We start from the raw sequence: 17018 nt of genomic DNA, 5'->3' as shown, positions 1-17018 counted from the left end.
CCTACATCATAATTTGAACCCATATTCCACGTGTGAACACACCTGGATACCTGTATCGCAGGTGAGTTTTGTTTTTCCTCTAAGATGCCTCACATACGTGCCTTACGTTTTCTTTACCGTGTTTTATCATTCTATAGTTGATATACAGCCTCTCGCCAACTGGTTTCTGTACATATCTGTCTATATGGGAGCTTTATTCTACTGTCATCCAAGTTTTAGCAGAATTCTGCATGACCGGGGAGACTGCGAGAGAGCTCCCCTCCCCCAAATATCCGAGACCCACATAAACACAAACAAATAATTACATCCCTGCTTCAGCACAGGTGGCTCAATCAGTGGCTCAAAGACTGCACCACCTGTGCTGAAGCAGGGACTGATTGAGGCACCTGTGTTGAAGCGGGGATAGCCCGAAAACCTGACCTGTTGGGGGGTCTTGAAGACCGCAGTTGACAACCCCTGGATTACCCAGTTTCCTAACATCATTGTGATTTGTTTGAGTATATCAACCTACCCACCTTTATCATGATCTACAATGAAGGTGTTTATTCATCCGTGAGCAGGTATCATGCCTATCCATTAGAGAGGTTACTCACACACAAGCGTGGGCTGATCTAGTCTTTTTGGGGGGGGGAGGGGGCAATAATAGCCAGTTAAACTAAATATATTTATCTTTTATATACTGCGGTACCCTGTAATCATGGTTATCAGCTTTGCTCGGAAGAGACCACATTACAAACATGTTTATCCTGCAAGCACTTTTATACCGATACGCCACCCATGGATATCGATGTTAACAACGACTTGATGTGATAAGTTAGTCAACCTTGTAACACTCATTTCTCTTACAGATACACATAGATAATACAGAATGTGTTTTTACTAACCTCAACTACCTTTTTTTGTTGTTGTTGTTTTTAGTTACTTTGTCATTAGTTTTAATCCAGTAGTAATGTGCAATTCTCTTGATTTCAAGACACTAATCCCTCTAGGGTTAATTACTGCACGCTGACAGAAAGATACTTAAGTAAGGTTTCAGGGTATTTTCATAAATAAATGCTGGCACCTTCACTTCCCGATGTAACAGCAGCAAGGTAGGGAGCCGATCCGCCATTGCAATGGAGTCTTCGTAGAAACACCCCCAAGGGAACTCGCCACACAAACGCGCGCACACACGCAGTCTCACATTTGCTCTGACCCTTACTGTAAAGCTGCAGTGCAATTGTACTGAGATTAATTGACAAGTAAAGAAGACCTGATGAAGGTCGTCTGATAGGCAGCAACCCAGGAGCTAACCACGTTGCTGCCAGAGCCCTACAATGCAACATGCATCACATTATCTTACACAGCTCCGGTGGTGTACATATGCAATTTTTAAAGGGACAGCCCCATTTTGGGCCAAAGTCAACTCATAGCAATAGTACATACTGTATATATAATAGAAACATGTAAATGTAAGTGCTTTGTCATATACTGTATATGTCCAATAGCATACTAGTCACCTATGTTTACTGCTTAAGTCTTGCTAAGGAAGCTAGGAACATACATAAATAGTTGTATTTTTTTCCGTACCCATTATGGTCCCCCTTAGAATATTTTGAGACAATACTTACAGAACAGAACACGATCAGCATGTTCATGCTCCACTGTGCTATTCCTATTGCACAATTTTAACATGGCAGCAGCTGAACTTCCTCTGATGTTGCCGAAGCCAGATGATGGTACAGAGCCATGTGATTGCTATACTAGTGATCACACAACCCCAGGCAGGAATGTCCTCAGCACTGGAAATGTTATGTAGAAATGACAGAACTGGAAGCCTTGGATACATAGCTTCCATCACGCTGTGCTATATTGTTGTACAGTATCTCTATCTTCTTCTCTATGTCAGTGACTCCATTCCTGATCAGCAGTTACACTGGACACGGTGAATACGTGACGAGGCACTAGAGAGAATCTTCAATAATGACTATTAATGATCAGAATCTTTCAACTTCCTGAAATTGTGTAGAGAAGGGAAAATGGGAATGCACTTCATGTAAACAATGTCTCCACATGTGCTGTTCTGTACACACAAATCTCTCATGTTGCTCGTGGTCATCCCGTTCATGGGTCTCCTTTTTTTGGAAGCATCGGTACAAGCAAAATAACATACAGTAAAATCCTTCCACAACCTCACAGCCCAGGGCCTGTGATTCAATACAATCTGCAAGGGACCAGCTGGCGTTAACCTCTATGGAGAATTAATATGCCAGGAACATAGCACCCATGTAATCAAAGAGCACAATTGTACCACCTTTAGCAATATATCATTGTGTATAAGCATATCTGGGTCTGTTTGTATCCAGGTTTGCCAGGGTCCAGTATTGAAATGGACTGTCCTGTATTTGGACACTGTCCAGTAAAAATGAGAGGTAATACTGGACATGTATGTGTATACCAGGATTGCCTCTCTGGACATGTATGTGTATACCAGGATTGCCTCTCTGGACATGTATGTGTATACCGGTATTACCTCTCTGGACATGTATGTGTACACTGGGATTACCTCTGGACATGTATGTGTATACCGGGATTACCTCTCTGGACATGTATGTGTATACCGGTATTACCTCTCTGGACATGTATGTGTATACTGGGATTACCTCTCTGGACATGTATGTGTATACCGGGATTACCTCTCTGGACATGTATGTGTATACCAGGATTACCTCTCTGGACATGTATGTGTATACCGGGATTACCTCTCTGGACATATATGTGTATACCGGGATTACCTCTCTGAACATGTATGTGTATACCGGGATTACCTCTCTGGACATGTATGTGAATACTGGGATTACCTCTCTGGACATTGTGACCTGACCGGCTTGGGGGGCCGTGGGATTTTCCCGAGCAGGGAGAGAGCAGTACTGCTGCTAGGGGGCGGGGCAGCTTCCTCCATCCTTATTGGCTGCTGTGTAATGCAGCCAATCAGGAGCAGACGTCAGGAGCCCGGTGGTGGGGGCCAAGGTGAAGAGGAAACAGCATGGAGCAGTGAGAGGTGTGTGTGTCTCAAGCACGTCGCACCTTTCACCATTGTGTCCAGTATTTTTGGAGAAGTCACCTGGCCAGCCTATTTGTATCTCTGCGGGTGTGTAAGAGTACATAAAAGGGGAGGGGCCTCAGAGCCAACCCCTAGGGACCCCCCCAGGATCCCCCCTCCGGGTTCCTGAGATTGTTGAGGTTTTTTTGTGCCATTTTCTGACATAATAAAGCTACAACTATAGCTGTGGGGTCACCAATATAACATTACAGCGTCATCTCCTAGTCTCTTGTCTACTGGCTGCCAGGGCGAGTCTGTCTTCTTGCCATTTGGAAAGACTTTAAATATCTCGGGTAATGAGGGGTTCCTGGAGCACGGGGGTAGTAACAGGTTACATAAACAGAGCTACCAAATAAGTGAGTATCATGGATGCTGTATGTGCATCAGTGTATCTGTATGTGTATGTGGTAGTGAATTTGGAACAGTGGGGTAATGGGGCATCAGATGCTGGTATTGGGGGTCCGCAGGTTAAATGTAAGTGGGCATCATTAACTCCTTTTGCTGCCAGATACACAAACAGGGTATTTGCCTTGCATCCGACAGGAATACTAGTGGGCAAAGTCTGGAGTCCGATTCATAGCGAAGCCTGAGAGATTAAGGATGAACAGAGATGTGCTGCGGCCTCTCTCATACTTCCAGTGTCACGGACTGACGAACACCCATTTATTAACTCCAGCTATGCTTACATCCTTAAACCTTGGGTTAAACGCCTGAAGCTGCCAATCCAAAGCACACTCCCTTCCCTGTAGTGTCCAGCAAAGTATCTGAAATACCCAACGCTTTATCTGCCTTCTTTAACAAGACTTATAGTTTAAGGCAGGAGTATCCACCTCCAGTCCTCAAGGACTACCAACAGGTCAGGTTTTCAGGATATCCCTGCTTCAGCACAGGGGGCTCAACTTGTGGCTCAGTCTTTGACTTTGCCTGAGCCACCTTTGCTGAAGCATTAATATCCTGTAAACCGGACCTGTTGGTAGTCCTTGAGGACTGGAGGTGGATACTCCTGCCTTAAACTATAAGTCTTGTTAAAGAAGGCAGCTAAAGCGTTGGGTATGTGAGATCCTTTGCTGGACACTGCAGGGAAGGGAGTGTGCTTTGGATTGGCAGCTTCAGGTGTTAATTTGACAGCAGAAAAAAAATAATACACATGTTAACCCTTCCCCTGCTGGAGGGACGAGCAGCACATGGCAAATGATTGCAAGCAAAGGCGTTACTGGCCCCTTTAGCTGCAAAGGGGTTAATAAATAATTGTTTTACAGTGAAACAAAGCCCGTGAAACATTCATAAGATATTCCCTGTATGATCTTAGACACCGTGTCTTATTCTATTTCCCCTCCTGCCAAGAAGATGCCGTCTCTGGACACACTGAAGACGGTTTTGGCTCATGCCACAGGCTAAGACTTCCTGCCAACACACAGACGCTTGGGGATCTGTCATAACAAGGAGTTCTGTAGAACCAAGGGGCCAAACTGCAATATCCTCTTCCTTTCTAGGCATAGAGTTCCCGGTGGGCTGTGGGAGTGTAATGCGTATGGTGTCCTCAGCTGTGTATTCGTGATGGATGTGAACATGAGGGGTCAGTCCACATTATATCCAATGTGGAATAGAAATTCAGGTTAAACATCATTCATTAACCTCTATACCAGTGCAGACTCTCATTTATTCTTTAATCCACAAAATCCCCCCCACACGCAATTCTTTCCCCCCCTCTCCCTCAATCCCCCGCCCCAGACTCAATTCTTCCCCCCTCCACTCTCACTCAATCCCGCCAACCCACACTCGATTCTTCCACCCTCCTCTCTCACTCGATCCTCCCTACACTCAATTCATCCCCCCAGACACACACATACATCTCTTCCCGCCCCCGCCACACACATCTCTTCCCCCCCCCTGCACGCCACACACCTCTTCCCTCCCCCGCCACACACATCTCTTCCCCCCCTGCACGCCACACACATCTCTTCCCCCCCTGAACGCCACACACATCTCTTCCCCCCCCCTGCATGCCACACACATCTCTTCCCCCCCCTGCATGCCACACACATCTCTTCCCGCCCTCGCCACACACATCTCTTCCCCCCCCTGCATGCCACACACATCTCTTCCCCCCCGACACACATCTCTTCCCCCCTCCCAGACACACCCACATCTCTTCCCCCCCCCGACACACACATCTCACCCACCCCAGACACACACGTCTCACCCCCCCCCCCAGACACACACGTCTCACCCCCCCCAGACACACACTTCTCACCCCCCCCAGGCACACACATCTCTTCCCCCCCCCAGACACACACATCTCTTCCTCTCTCTCCCCCCCCCAGACACACATCTCTTCCCCCCCCCCAGACACACACCTCCCCCCCCTCCAGACACACACCTCCCCCCCCCCCCAGACACACACATCTCTTTCCCCCCCCCTCCCCCCTGCACGCCACACACTCAATACAAGATGTTTACCTTGGGGTGTGGTGAGAGATCTGCTCTGGTCTCGCGTCGCAGGGGCGGCCACGTGTGGCGGATGCAGAAGTTGGGCCCCGACTTTGGGGCAGTCCCAACTTCCGATGCCCAGCACCAACAAGGTAAACAGGCAGGGGAGGACTTGTCCTCAGAATGAGGGCCCAACTTCCTGCGCCGGCCAACTGGGCCCCCCCCCCCGGGCAGGGCCACATTTATCTACTCAAAGAGCCGCAAGAGTCTTGTGAGCCACGGGTGGCAGACTCCTGCCCTGGTGTGATACAGGCGAACTGTACCACAAGCAAGGATGGAAAGCAAATCACTGCCCCATTGAGAGATCAGCTAAAACAGATTGCCCAACTTCTGAGAGAGAATACAAATCCACGCTCGTCTTTCCATTGTGTTTTCAGCGATCAGGTGAAGGGAATCCTGGGAGTCCCTGATATGAGATGAATCTCTAATATAATACAATTTGTCCTCCTCAATACTCACTCTCTCTCACCCAGGGGAGGCCAATTCCAGTCCTCAAGGGCCACCCCCTGGTCAGGTTTTCAGGATATCCCTACTTCAGCACAGGTGGCTCAATCAGTGCCAGCTTCAGTACAGGTGGCTCAATCAGTGGCTCAGTCACCTGTGCTGAAGCAGGGGTATCCTGAAAACCTGACATGTTGGTGGCCCTTGAGGACTGGAGGTGGCCACCCCTGGTAGAACCACTAGCCAGATTCTGTTACACAATGGTCAACGTTATAAAGTCGTAATGAAGTGCCCCGCTTGTTCAAACGGTAACCTTAACCGAAAAGGTAAAAATGTGTTTGAGGGGGGGGGTTCTGCTACTTCAAAATAAAAATGAGAAAAGCTATACCGATATGGAGTGTTCAAAAAAATGGGATCTTCTGGTCCACCATAAAAAGATCCACTAAAGAAGTGGGTTTCAGCCTATAATCTGTGGAACCCGGGGGTTCTGTTTTGAGAACCGATGTGGTCTGATATTATTTTCTTGAGGACCCAACAATTGTATTGCGCCATATATTTTTTTCATTTTTTTATTGCAAAAAAGGTTATTAAATGGTATACAATAATATTATAAAGGATACGGAATATAGAAAGCTGTGTTTAATAAGAGACATACACAAGCAAGCTCAAAACCCAAACCCACTACATTGTAGATATATTTGTGTCATTTGGAGTGCGACTGGGTTTGTGACCAAATATAACTGACCCATATTTACGGAGAATGAATATAGATAAAAAATATATAGTAATGTACTAAATAATTTGTCATATTGGATGTAGCATTGGGGCCTTTTTTTGTCTTTTGTAGTTTATTTAATAAAAACATTATTGCCAAACACAGTAATAGTATTTTTACGCACATGTGAGAAATGAGTTGGGATTCCACCAAGTCATAATACAAGTCACGCTATATCTGCTCTAAGGGGGTTTAAAAACCCTGCACTACAGCTATGATTGTACGAAGGAGCACACCACAGGCCTCCAACCATCCTCATGGGGGCATTTAGCAAGCAGATTTATCAGCAGAGGCAGCTCGTCAGCGATGAACTATCCCATGCTTCAGCACCTGCGTCACGTCTAAAGAATATCAACATCCAGCTTGACGCAAGCTCGGAAAGCTGCAAGACTACTAGTGTGTGTAAATGATGCATGCACAGCCAGCACTCTGTACAGAGATATCTGAATTGTTAATGGTCCAATCCAGGAACCTCGCTGAATCTACCACAGTGATTCTGTATTGTGTTCAACCCCCACTACCCAACAACACCCATTAACCTATCGGCTATACAAGGGAAACCGCTTGGGCAATGAAGGGGTTAATGGCCTGTCGTAGTTTTCCCTACTATTCTTTACAATGACTTGCAGCTGCATTCTTTAAGAGGGGGAGAAAAAGAAGCCCGTTAGCTTGGAAATCGTGTGTAGTAGACATTGCTTTGCGTTTCTGTTTGCATTTTCATGGTGCTTCTGTTCATGCATCCGATAGCTATGTAGGTCACCACTTGTGTGCAGAGGGAAATGTGGCTTTAACAAGGGTTTTAGGTAGGACAGTGAAGAACCCACAGCACATATGTGCCCAGCAGAAGGGGTGTCAGTTCTGAAATGGCACTGGTAGAACGGTGTATGTTTAAATTTGCATGGAATGTCTAAATGGTGAAGCCTGACCTAGCAACATGTACAGGACATAGCATTCGGTCATGCAACCCCGTGTGCACCATTTTTAATTTCCATTTCATGAGTTTCGTGGACTTTTGAAGTTATATGAGGGTTGTGGCCACGGAAATAATTCTGCACTCTAAAGTGTAAATGCCTGGGGCTGAGGGAGCTATATGCAGGTAAAACCCTGGTACGCCAATGTTTGGTAAACTCCCGCACTTCTTTGAAGTAAACAGAAGTAGACATGTTAAATCGCAATAATTACCTGTGAGCGTCCGCAACTTAAAGTCGGTCTCACTGATGAAAACATTTCTGGAGCCCAAGGTCTATGTGCTCCCGTAAACATAAAAGGCCAGCAAACGTCCTCTGTGACTGTACTCTTGAGTGGTGACTTCGGCCGAATGGCCCTCTCCGTCGCCCATCTCTATTTGTGTCTTCAGTCAACTGGCACACCAAGATGTCCGACCATCTCTCACTAGGGCTATCCCCGGAGAAATCAGCTAAGTGCAAAGGGCTCTGCAATATACAGTTCCCTGTGCTAAGTGCGTACTAAAGCGCCCTCAACCAGAAGGCCAGGTGAGGTTCAAGAACTCTGCAGAGCCCGGGCCTACCAGCCTGACCCACTGATATTATATATATATATATATATATATACATATATATATATACACACACTTTTTCAGCGGCGCATTTGAAAATCCGTCGCCCCTAGGCACTTACATGTGTCGACCGCCTCCTTGGTGACGCCCTCCATCTCCTTCGGAATCCCAGCGCCAAATGACGCCTCTAACGTCATCAACGTGGCGGCGCACGGCGTCTCGTTGCCATGGTAACGCAACGGCATGCCGTCATTTGACGTTGGCAACGTGACACCGTGTGATGTCACATTGAGGCGTCCGCGGCGTCCTTAGATGCTGGGATTCCAACGAAGGTGGAGGGGGCTACAACAAGGGAGCGGCCGACACATGTAAGTGCCTTCTCATTAGGTCCGATAGGCCAGAGAGTGCGGCAAATGCACATAGGGGCGGAAATATTTCCCGCTCCCAAATTTTGCTGCCCTAGGGCCTCATGGGAAATCCGCCACTGAGCTTTTTCCAATAAAATGCTATTCTTGGGTCGCCAAATAAGTTATGGTGAGTGAAAAAGTGAAGGGTGAAAATCATCAAGAAGCGCAAATCATGTGGAAAATAAAGAAAGACAACAAACTTATGGTGCAGTATTGTGTGAACTTTGTGTGATAAATGGCTGTGGTTAGGTGCTCAGAATACTCACAAACGTGAGAAGTACGCAGGCATATAAAGGTATCTTTAACCCATGGGATGAGGCCAATTAGTAGGATAGGAACCGCACTGCTAATCAGGTATACTGTAGCGCTCTGGTACACTTGCGTCCCCTTAGAAATAAAATGAACCGGACATAGTGCAGACTGTACATAGAATATTTATAAAAACAAGCAAAATCCAATCAACTCACATGGTGATGGAAAGAAACAAGCGTGTAGATCACAAAGTGGATCTCTGCAAGACCGGGAGAGTGGTGTCTCTGCTTTTCCTCTGTTCAGCTATGCGTGTCACGGATGCGTCTCACCGAGGACCGGAAAAAGTGACAAAACCCTTCAGCGTGACGAACTATAAATGCGTTAATATTACCCAGAATCCCTGAGTGCACCGCATGCTGTGAGATTATATGGTAAAGCAGGTCCTTACAGGTTAACATCTCTGCAGAAGGTGGAATTCAGAGGACCAAGACAGCCAGTCATTTCTATCACTAATCGCCACAAACTGTGGTGAGCAGTATACTGTATGTGCAGAAACACACAGCTATGCACTTATGTATTAATAGGAAACATGGACGACCAACATTTTCACTAGAAATATATACAAAAAATAAAACCGTCATTTCAAGCTATAATTTATGTTTGGCACAAACTCCTGTAAATGAACAAGCTGCAATACAAAGCAAAGCTGAAAGATGTTCAACCATCACTTTGCCTTAATGGAGCAGCTCCTCCTACTCGTTTTCTTAGAAGCCCCCGTTTGTTTGCAGGGTGTGAACCTGGAGTCCCCCTGAGGCAAACCCAACTATTTTCAGCTCCGGGGAACCCCGGTTTCCGGGATTTTCTACCAGTGAAGTTACCAGGTTCAAATTTTCCCCAAGGGAAACAAAATGGCTGCCAAATCTCATGTCAATAGGAAGCTGCAACATCATCAGTTGTGGCTTCCCATTGGGTGGCCATTTAAATTCCCCCTTAAAACCAGTAACTTCGCCAGTAAGTATCTTGGGAACGTGGAGGCCCCCGGAGCGGAAAATAGTGCGGGTCAGCTCCGGGGGAACCCCGCTTCCAATCCTGTAAATAAAAATGGAGGTTATTTAGGGGGGGTTACAGAATTTTAACACTTCGCTGCCAGAAACACCGGCGACCCTGCCATGTAATGCATTGCTGGCCTTTCTTGCAGCAAAAGGGTCCAATAGCAACTCTGCAAAATATATTTACAATAAATGTATGTGACCCTTTTAAGAATTCTGGACTATTTTATAGCACACGTCAGACTTAACAGTTGTTAGTTTTAGCAGCTTATTTTTTTTAGTGTACAGTAAATAAAAATCCCACTTGTGAGCATACTCATGTCTTAGACAGGTCTGCGACCCTGCCATTCCCCATTATCTCTTAACATACAATGTTTCCACTGCAGCCAGGGATTCTGGGAAATGACATTTAAATGAGCACTCGGTCTTACCTTTTGCTTCTTATCCATTTTAACATGGGACCCCTATAAGCTTACGCCTGCTGCATTATACCGCTATTCCAGCACAACTTGGGTTAAAGAAGTACATGGCCAGTAACCCTACTCACAGACTGCTATTTGGACCTTTTGGGTCTCATCACTGCGAGGTTGGTTGCTGGCTCTGCAACGTGACGCTGGTACGTGGGTATAACCAGTAGTTCTTTTAGAGAATTCATGGTGAAGTGGCAGGCAGAGAACGTAACTCCCAGGTAACGCTTCTGCAGCCCATGGTGGATATAGGCGAGAGACGAGAATATAGAGGTACTGAAAAGTATTAGCTACAGCCGTCTATTAGCGGATACCTCACCTCTACTAACCCATTTTAAACTAGTAGCATTCTTCTCACTGCAAAAATTCTGGTTGGACTAATACTTTCATGACTCACAAGCCTTTCTTCAGAAGTACTGTTCTCAAGAAGGTCTCCAAAGCTTGTGTAGTATAACATATCATGATGCTCCACTAAAAGTACCACCGACTGCAAAGTATCAACAATAGCTACTGGAAGGCAGCACTATGGGTTGTAAGACAACTCCAGTGATGAAGATGGAAGTAATGCAATATTGTCGTACTAAAATATACGGACAACTTGCCTGGATGGCCATCCGTCGACTGAAACTTAACATGGCAAAAACAGAGCTCCTTATACTTCCTCCCAAACCTGGCCCTACTACCTCCTTTCACATTACTGTTGGAAATACGATCATTCACCCAGTAGCCCAAGCACGCTGCCTAGGGGTCACACTCGATTCCTCTCTCACATGCTCCTCTCACATTCAAAACGTTTCTAAAACTTGTCGCTTTTTCCTCCGCAATATCACAAAGATACACCCTTTCCTCTGTTACTCGTCTGCTAAAACTCTGACTCAGGCCCTCATTCTCTCCCGTCTCGATTACTGCAACCTCCTGCTGTCCGGCCTCCCTGCCTCTCACCTGTCTCCCCTACAATCTATACTAAAGCTGCTGCCAGAATCACTCTTCTCTTTCCTAAATCTGTCTCCGCGTCTCCCCTCCTGAAATCCCTCTCCTGGCTTCCGATCAAATCCCGCATCTCACACTCAATTCTCCTCACTTTTAAAGCTTTACACTCCTCTGCCCCTCCTTACATCTCAGCCCTAATTTCTCGCTATGCACCATCCCGACTCTTGCTGTCTTCTCAAGGATGTCTTCTTTCTACCCCCTTTGTATCTAAAGCCCTCTCCCACCTTAAACCTTTCTCCCTGACTGCCCCGCACCTCTGGAATGCCCTTCCCCTCAATACCTGACTAGCACCCTCTCTATCCACCTTTAAGTCCCACCTTAAGACACACTTGCTTAAAGAAGCATATGAATAGCACTGTGGATAATCCTGGACACATGATACAAAAAGCTTGGCCCCCTGCAGACGCACTTACTAGAATTCCCTCCTACTGTCTCTATACTTTCTCCTACCTACCAATTAGATTGTAAGCTCCTCAGAGCAGGGACTCCTCTTCCTTAATGTTACTCTTATGTCCGAAGCACTTATTCCCATGACCTGTTATTTATATTATTTGTTATTTATATTATTACAACATGTATTACTACTGTGAAGCGCTATGTATATTTATGGCGCTATATAAATAAAGACATACAATACAATACAATACTTCCCTTTTTGCTGAGATATATCTCAGGACTCCAGTGATAGAAGTGTGATGGTGCACAGCCATACTGACCACTTTTACCTTTGTAACAAGCAACCCGAAAGTGATAATTTTTTCACCCCTAAGCTGACAGAGAGACGAAATGGCAATACCTTGTATTTGTAGGCCCATGTGGCAGGATAGGGGTTAAAGGAAGTCCAGCTAATGGGTAATAACACATGGTGAGCTCACATGGCTTTTATTCCGCATGCATTGATTGTTGCCCAACTTCTAAGCTCACCAAATAACTTTTAGACCCAAATCCACAACGCTCTATTAAGTCACAAAGTGGCATTAACCTAACTTAACGCCATGTAAGACTAACAGTGTGTCTGCAGAGGACAACAGCTTCATGTTAAGATATGGGGGGGTTTTCCCCATAAAGAGGATAGCATTAACTGTACCAGACGTTAGTGATAATGACGTGCAAATGATGCATTATCACAGGGGTGGTCAACTCCAGCCCTCAAGGGCCACCAACAGGTCAGGTTTGCAGGATATCCCTGCTTCAGCACAGGTGGCTCAATCAGTGGCTCAGTCTTTGACTTGGTCTTCCACCTGTGCTGAAGCAGGGATATCCTGCAAACCTGACCTGTTGGTGGCCCTTGAGGACTGGAGTTGGCCACTCCTGCATTATCATAACATTGAATATCCACTAAAGTTACTGCGGGGACTTAGTGTTACGTTATTTAAGTTATACCTAAACTTGGCGTTACTCCTGTCCAAACTCTGAAATAGGGCTTTTGCAGGGCCTGGATAGGGGGAATGCAACAATTAATCACCATTTAAATAACATAGCGTTATGTCCCAGTGTTATTTTCCTCTCCTTCCTCTCTCCACTTCAGCTAAAGCCCTATTTCAGGGTCTGGGTGGGAGTAACGCCAAGGCTGCCATAAAGTAATGTTATTGGAAGATAATGCAGCGTTATGCCACAATATCGTGACTTTAAGCCTAAACTAACGAGATGTCGTTTGGACGTGGTGTTTGCATATAATTAGCTTTAAGAATACAATTTTAACTCAGCAAAGGTAACGTTACGAGCCCTGATTTACCACCGCTTAGTGAATCTGGCCCTAAATGGTAAATGATATATGATGTCCTTAGTGGCTTATTGAGTAACCTCAGACACTGTGACCTGGTCCTTTAACCCCAACATTCCCTGCTTACATATTTCACGCTTCTGTTCAGCACTGTTGCTATTATCCCAGATAAAACAGCTGTATATTTACATTACCCTATCTCTTGTCATGTAAACTGCTAAACAAAAGCAATGTACATTTTTTTAAATCCTTCCAGAGAAGCAATTATGATAGATAATCCCTTCCACGATGATCATCTTCTGTATACTTTGCTGACGTCTTTTGGTTTGAAAGAGGAAATATCCAGATTAGTAGAGTTTACAGTTTACATTCTATCTGTATAGAAAGAAAAATTATAGTAAACGTTGCTGTCAGTTCCTCTCTTAGCAGGAAAATGCTCTCTCTCTCTCCTCTCTCTCCTTCCCCTCTTTTTCTCTGTCTCTCCTCTCTCCCTCTCTATCTTCTCTCCCCTCTCTTTCTCTCTCCTTCCCCTCTTTTTCTCTGTCTCTCCCTCTCTATCTTCTCTCCCCTCTCTTTCTCTCCCCTCCCTCTCCTCTCTCCCCTCCCTCTCCTCTCTCCCCTCCCTCTCCTCTCTCCCAGCAGGTAATAAGTACTGTACTGCACCTGAGGTCATTGGGGACACATAAGGATTGCACTGTTTATACAATAGGTCAAGATTATATATTCAATTGATTAAAAATGAGACTTCTATGGTTTGTTTAGACTCAGGGACCACAGCATGTTTAGAGCGGAGACTTATATTGTATCCACCCTGCTTCCATTGGTTCATGCTTGGAATCTGCTGCTTAAAGCAGGATAAATGGCATACTGTACATACACATTCTGGTGATGTAATGTATGTAAAAATCATATATTCACATGTAGTTTTAAGTGCTGTTATCTACTGCACTTATTTATTCCCTCACCCGCTGTCTCTGTAAATCTCACAACATACCACTTAGGCCGCGCTTATAGTCCCGGCGTGACGCCATCTGTCGGTGTTGTAATAGCAATTTCAGCTTATAGTGTAGGAGGCAAGAGACGGCGACCGGGGGGTGTGGCCGTGAGCGGTTCGCCCTCATTGGCTGAACTGCTCACGTGCCGCTGACGTCACGTGGTTTTTGCCGGAAAAAATCAATTTCCATTGACTTCCAGCTACTTTGGTCGCTGTGTCTCGCCGTCGCGCCCACTACAGGCACACGCGACGGATTGAATCAACTTGTTTTGACGCAATGTCGCTTCGCTGTAGCTGGGACTATAAGCGCGACCTTAGATTGTAAGATCTTGCAGGGATTTCTTTCCTTTTGTCTGATGTTGTGCGTTGCACTTATTGTATTATAATTCCCTGCATTGTTTTGTCTCTTTTGTAAAGGGCCGTGTATAGCTGTGGTCGCTATATACAGATAAACCTTCTTTTAGAATTTAAATAATGTTTACCTATCCTCTTTGTATGTGATATATATATATATATATATATATATATAAAACACTTTATTTGCTTTAAGATGTGTACATTTGTGTCATGCATCATACTGAAAAAACAGGTAAGAGTATTTTTTTAACACTTTATTCCCCTGACCTGTAATAAATCACCCCAGCAGTTGGGCTTCTGCCAGATTAAGCCCATGAGGATTCATAGACCTGAACTGCCTTAGTGTATTTACAGCCAAATTAAACACTTGGCTATAACCGTGCACAATGAATCCCAACATTTTGCCAGAGAAGGATAACCAATGGCAAATGAAACCACAACGATACCTATTTGTCAGGGCACTCCCTTATCTATAAGGGAAACTTCCCTTATCCTTTGCTGAAAAACTAGTATTCTTTCTACTTTGTCCATTGATGAAAACTCCTAAATCTAGTGCAATTCAATAAAAGATGAACAGACACACCTCGTTTACCATACAAATCTCCTTGATTAGGGCTTTTTTTTTAACATTATGCTGAATGTTTAAATGAAAAATCACACGTCTTTTATAAATAACGTGTGCGTTTATCTGTGCCTTTCCTGTGACACTATATCCATTTGCAGCAATAGAAGCATTTTAAATCTATGCACTGCCATTTGTGCATGTTAAGATTAAAATAATATATTTTTTCATTCAAAATATTGAGTTTAACTGTTCTCACAACTTGGAATGCAATAAAGTACACCCAACAGTAGGATTGCTGTCAGATTATCCGTTGCTTATAGAATGTCTTAGTGAATCACCTATGTCTATGTAAGCACATCATCTATATATCAGTGGAATATGAATGCAAACTGATGGGGAATTCCTGCAGAAGGTGAGTTTAACCAATAACTTCTTAGCTTTATCTGAGTCAGGGAAAATGACTACACAGTTATCACATGCAAATAAACTACACGTCAACCGGCACTACATTTTCAAATGACTCTAGGCCAGTCCCGGTCATAATCCAAGCACTCTAGGATATATTCTGTATACTCCTGCCATTATCCGTACAGACCTATCTATATGTGATAAAGATTTATGCACCAAGAACAGAAAAAAAGATGCACATTTCTTTAACCCTTTCTGCCTGAGAGACCTGTAGCGCATTGCCTTAAAAGAGCAACATATCACACAATGTTGCCAAGTTGAAACGTAGCTTACCTAAATAAGGCTGAGTCCCCGCTGGCGCTGAGCGCGCTCATGCTTAGAGCGTGAGCGCCGGGTGTCCTGCAACTTGCGGACGCGCGTGCGGGGAGAGGAGGGGAGGGGCGCAATTGCGGGCTATCTGAGCAAGTGGGAAAGTTTAAAAATGTTATTTACAAAAGCGCTGAGCGTGTGTGCCCGCGCATCGCGTGAGCTGGAACTTGCACATATATATATATATAAGTTACCGCGCCAAGCGCCGCCAGCTCGGTGAGCATTGCTTGCTTGCGCTCTGAAACTGCAATGTTATTAAACCTGACCCACCTCCTTTTGAAGAAAATAAACCAAGGGCTACTGGTGAAGAAATTAGAAAATTACCTAGGCCCCTCTGACAGAGGAAGGGTTAAAAAAAAAAAAAAAAAAAAAGGCTAGACCCTAAAAGCATTGTACGATTGGAAACACAACAACAAGTACTATGCACGATCACAGCTAAACCCTGTAAAAGGTTTACATGGCAAATTAAAATGCACACGGTTTTTGATACAGACACAAGTTGGCAAACCTCTAATGTGCATATGAAATCATGAGTGATTTGACTGCTATAAGAACAGCCTCTAAATCAGGAGTAGCTAACTCCAGTCCTCAAGGGCTTCAGCACAGGTGGCTCAATCAGTCCCTGCTTCAGCGCAGTGGACGGCTGAGCCACTGATTGAGCCGTGCTGACGCAGGGATATCCTTAAAACCTGACCTGTTGGTGGCCCTTGAGGACTGGAGTTGTCCGCTGCTGCTCTACATACAGTAATGCCCTCCCTCCCCCCTAGATACTCCCTAGCTATATACTCCCATGGACAAGTCACTGATGAAGAACCGTACCTTCCCCCCTCCTGTAAGGGAACCTTTAGAAGGGTGACATTTCTGCAATGAGACTTTAATCCACACAAACGCACACCACCAAAAAATGGCACTTAAAACCAGCCAGTGCAACAGAGGCCTGAAACATATTCAAAGGGGTTAACAAAAACCGAATCCCTTGTAATGACAGTCTCCCTTCTCTTATATCCCAGGCTAATTACCATCCCGGTTAATTGTTGTGTATTTCATAGTACAGTATGGTTTATTCCATTGTGTGCAGCTTTGCTGTCAATTCCTGTGGCAGATCTCACATGAACCGATCAGCCTACATAAGG

At 45.1% G+C, this 17018-nt stretch overlaps 1 protein-coding gene across 4 annotated transcripts in view; it reads right to left on the bottom strand.

Moving 5' to 3' along the window:
• GRK5 (G protein-coupled receptor kinase 5) overlaps positions 1 to 17018 on the bottom strand; it is an 85537-nt gene that overhangs the window by 64662 nt on the left and 3857 nt on the right. Inside the window, exon 1 of one of the 4 annotated variants that reach the window (XM_075612040.1) lies at positions 1611 to 1738. The exons of 1 other annotated variant lie outside the window; for it this stretch is intronic. In XM_075612040.1, coding sequence (XP_075468155.1) covers positions 1611 to 1674 — 64 coding nt within the window. In that variant the 5' untranslated portion in view covers positions 1675 to 1738. Of the gene's footprint in view, positions 1 to 1610; positions 1739 to 17018 lie in introns of those variants that run through there. 2 more of the 4 variants (XM_075612036.1, XM_075612039.1) reach the window with 2 other exon arrangements.

The sequence above is a fragment of the Ascaphus truei genome, chromosome 8 (assembly GCF_040206685.1).
Source record: "Ascaphus truei isolate aAscTru1 chromosome 8, aAscTru1.hap1, whole genome shotgun sequence".
Lineage (NCBI taxonomy): Eukaryota > Metazoa > Chordata > Amphibia > Anura > Ascaphidae > Ascaphus > Ascaphus truei.
This window is presented reverse-complemented; position numbering and strand designations above follow the sequence as displayed.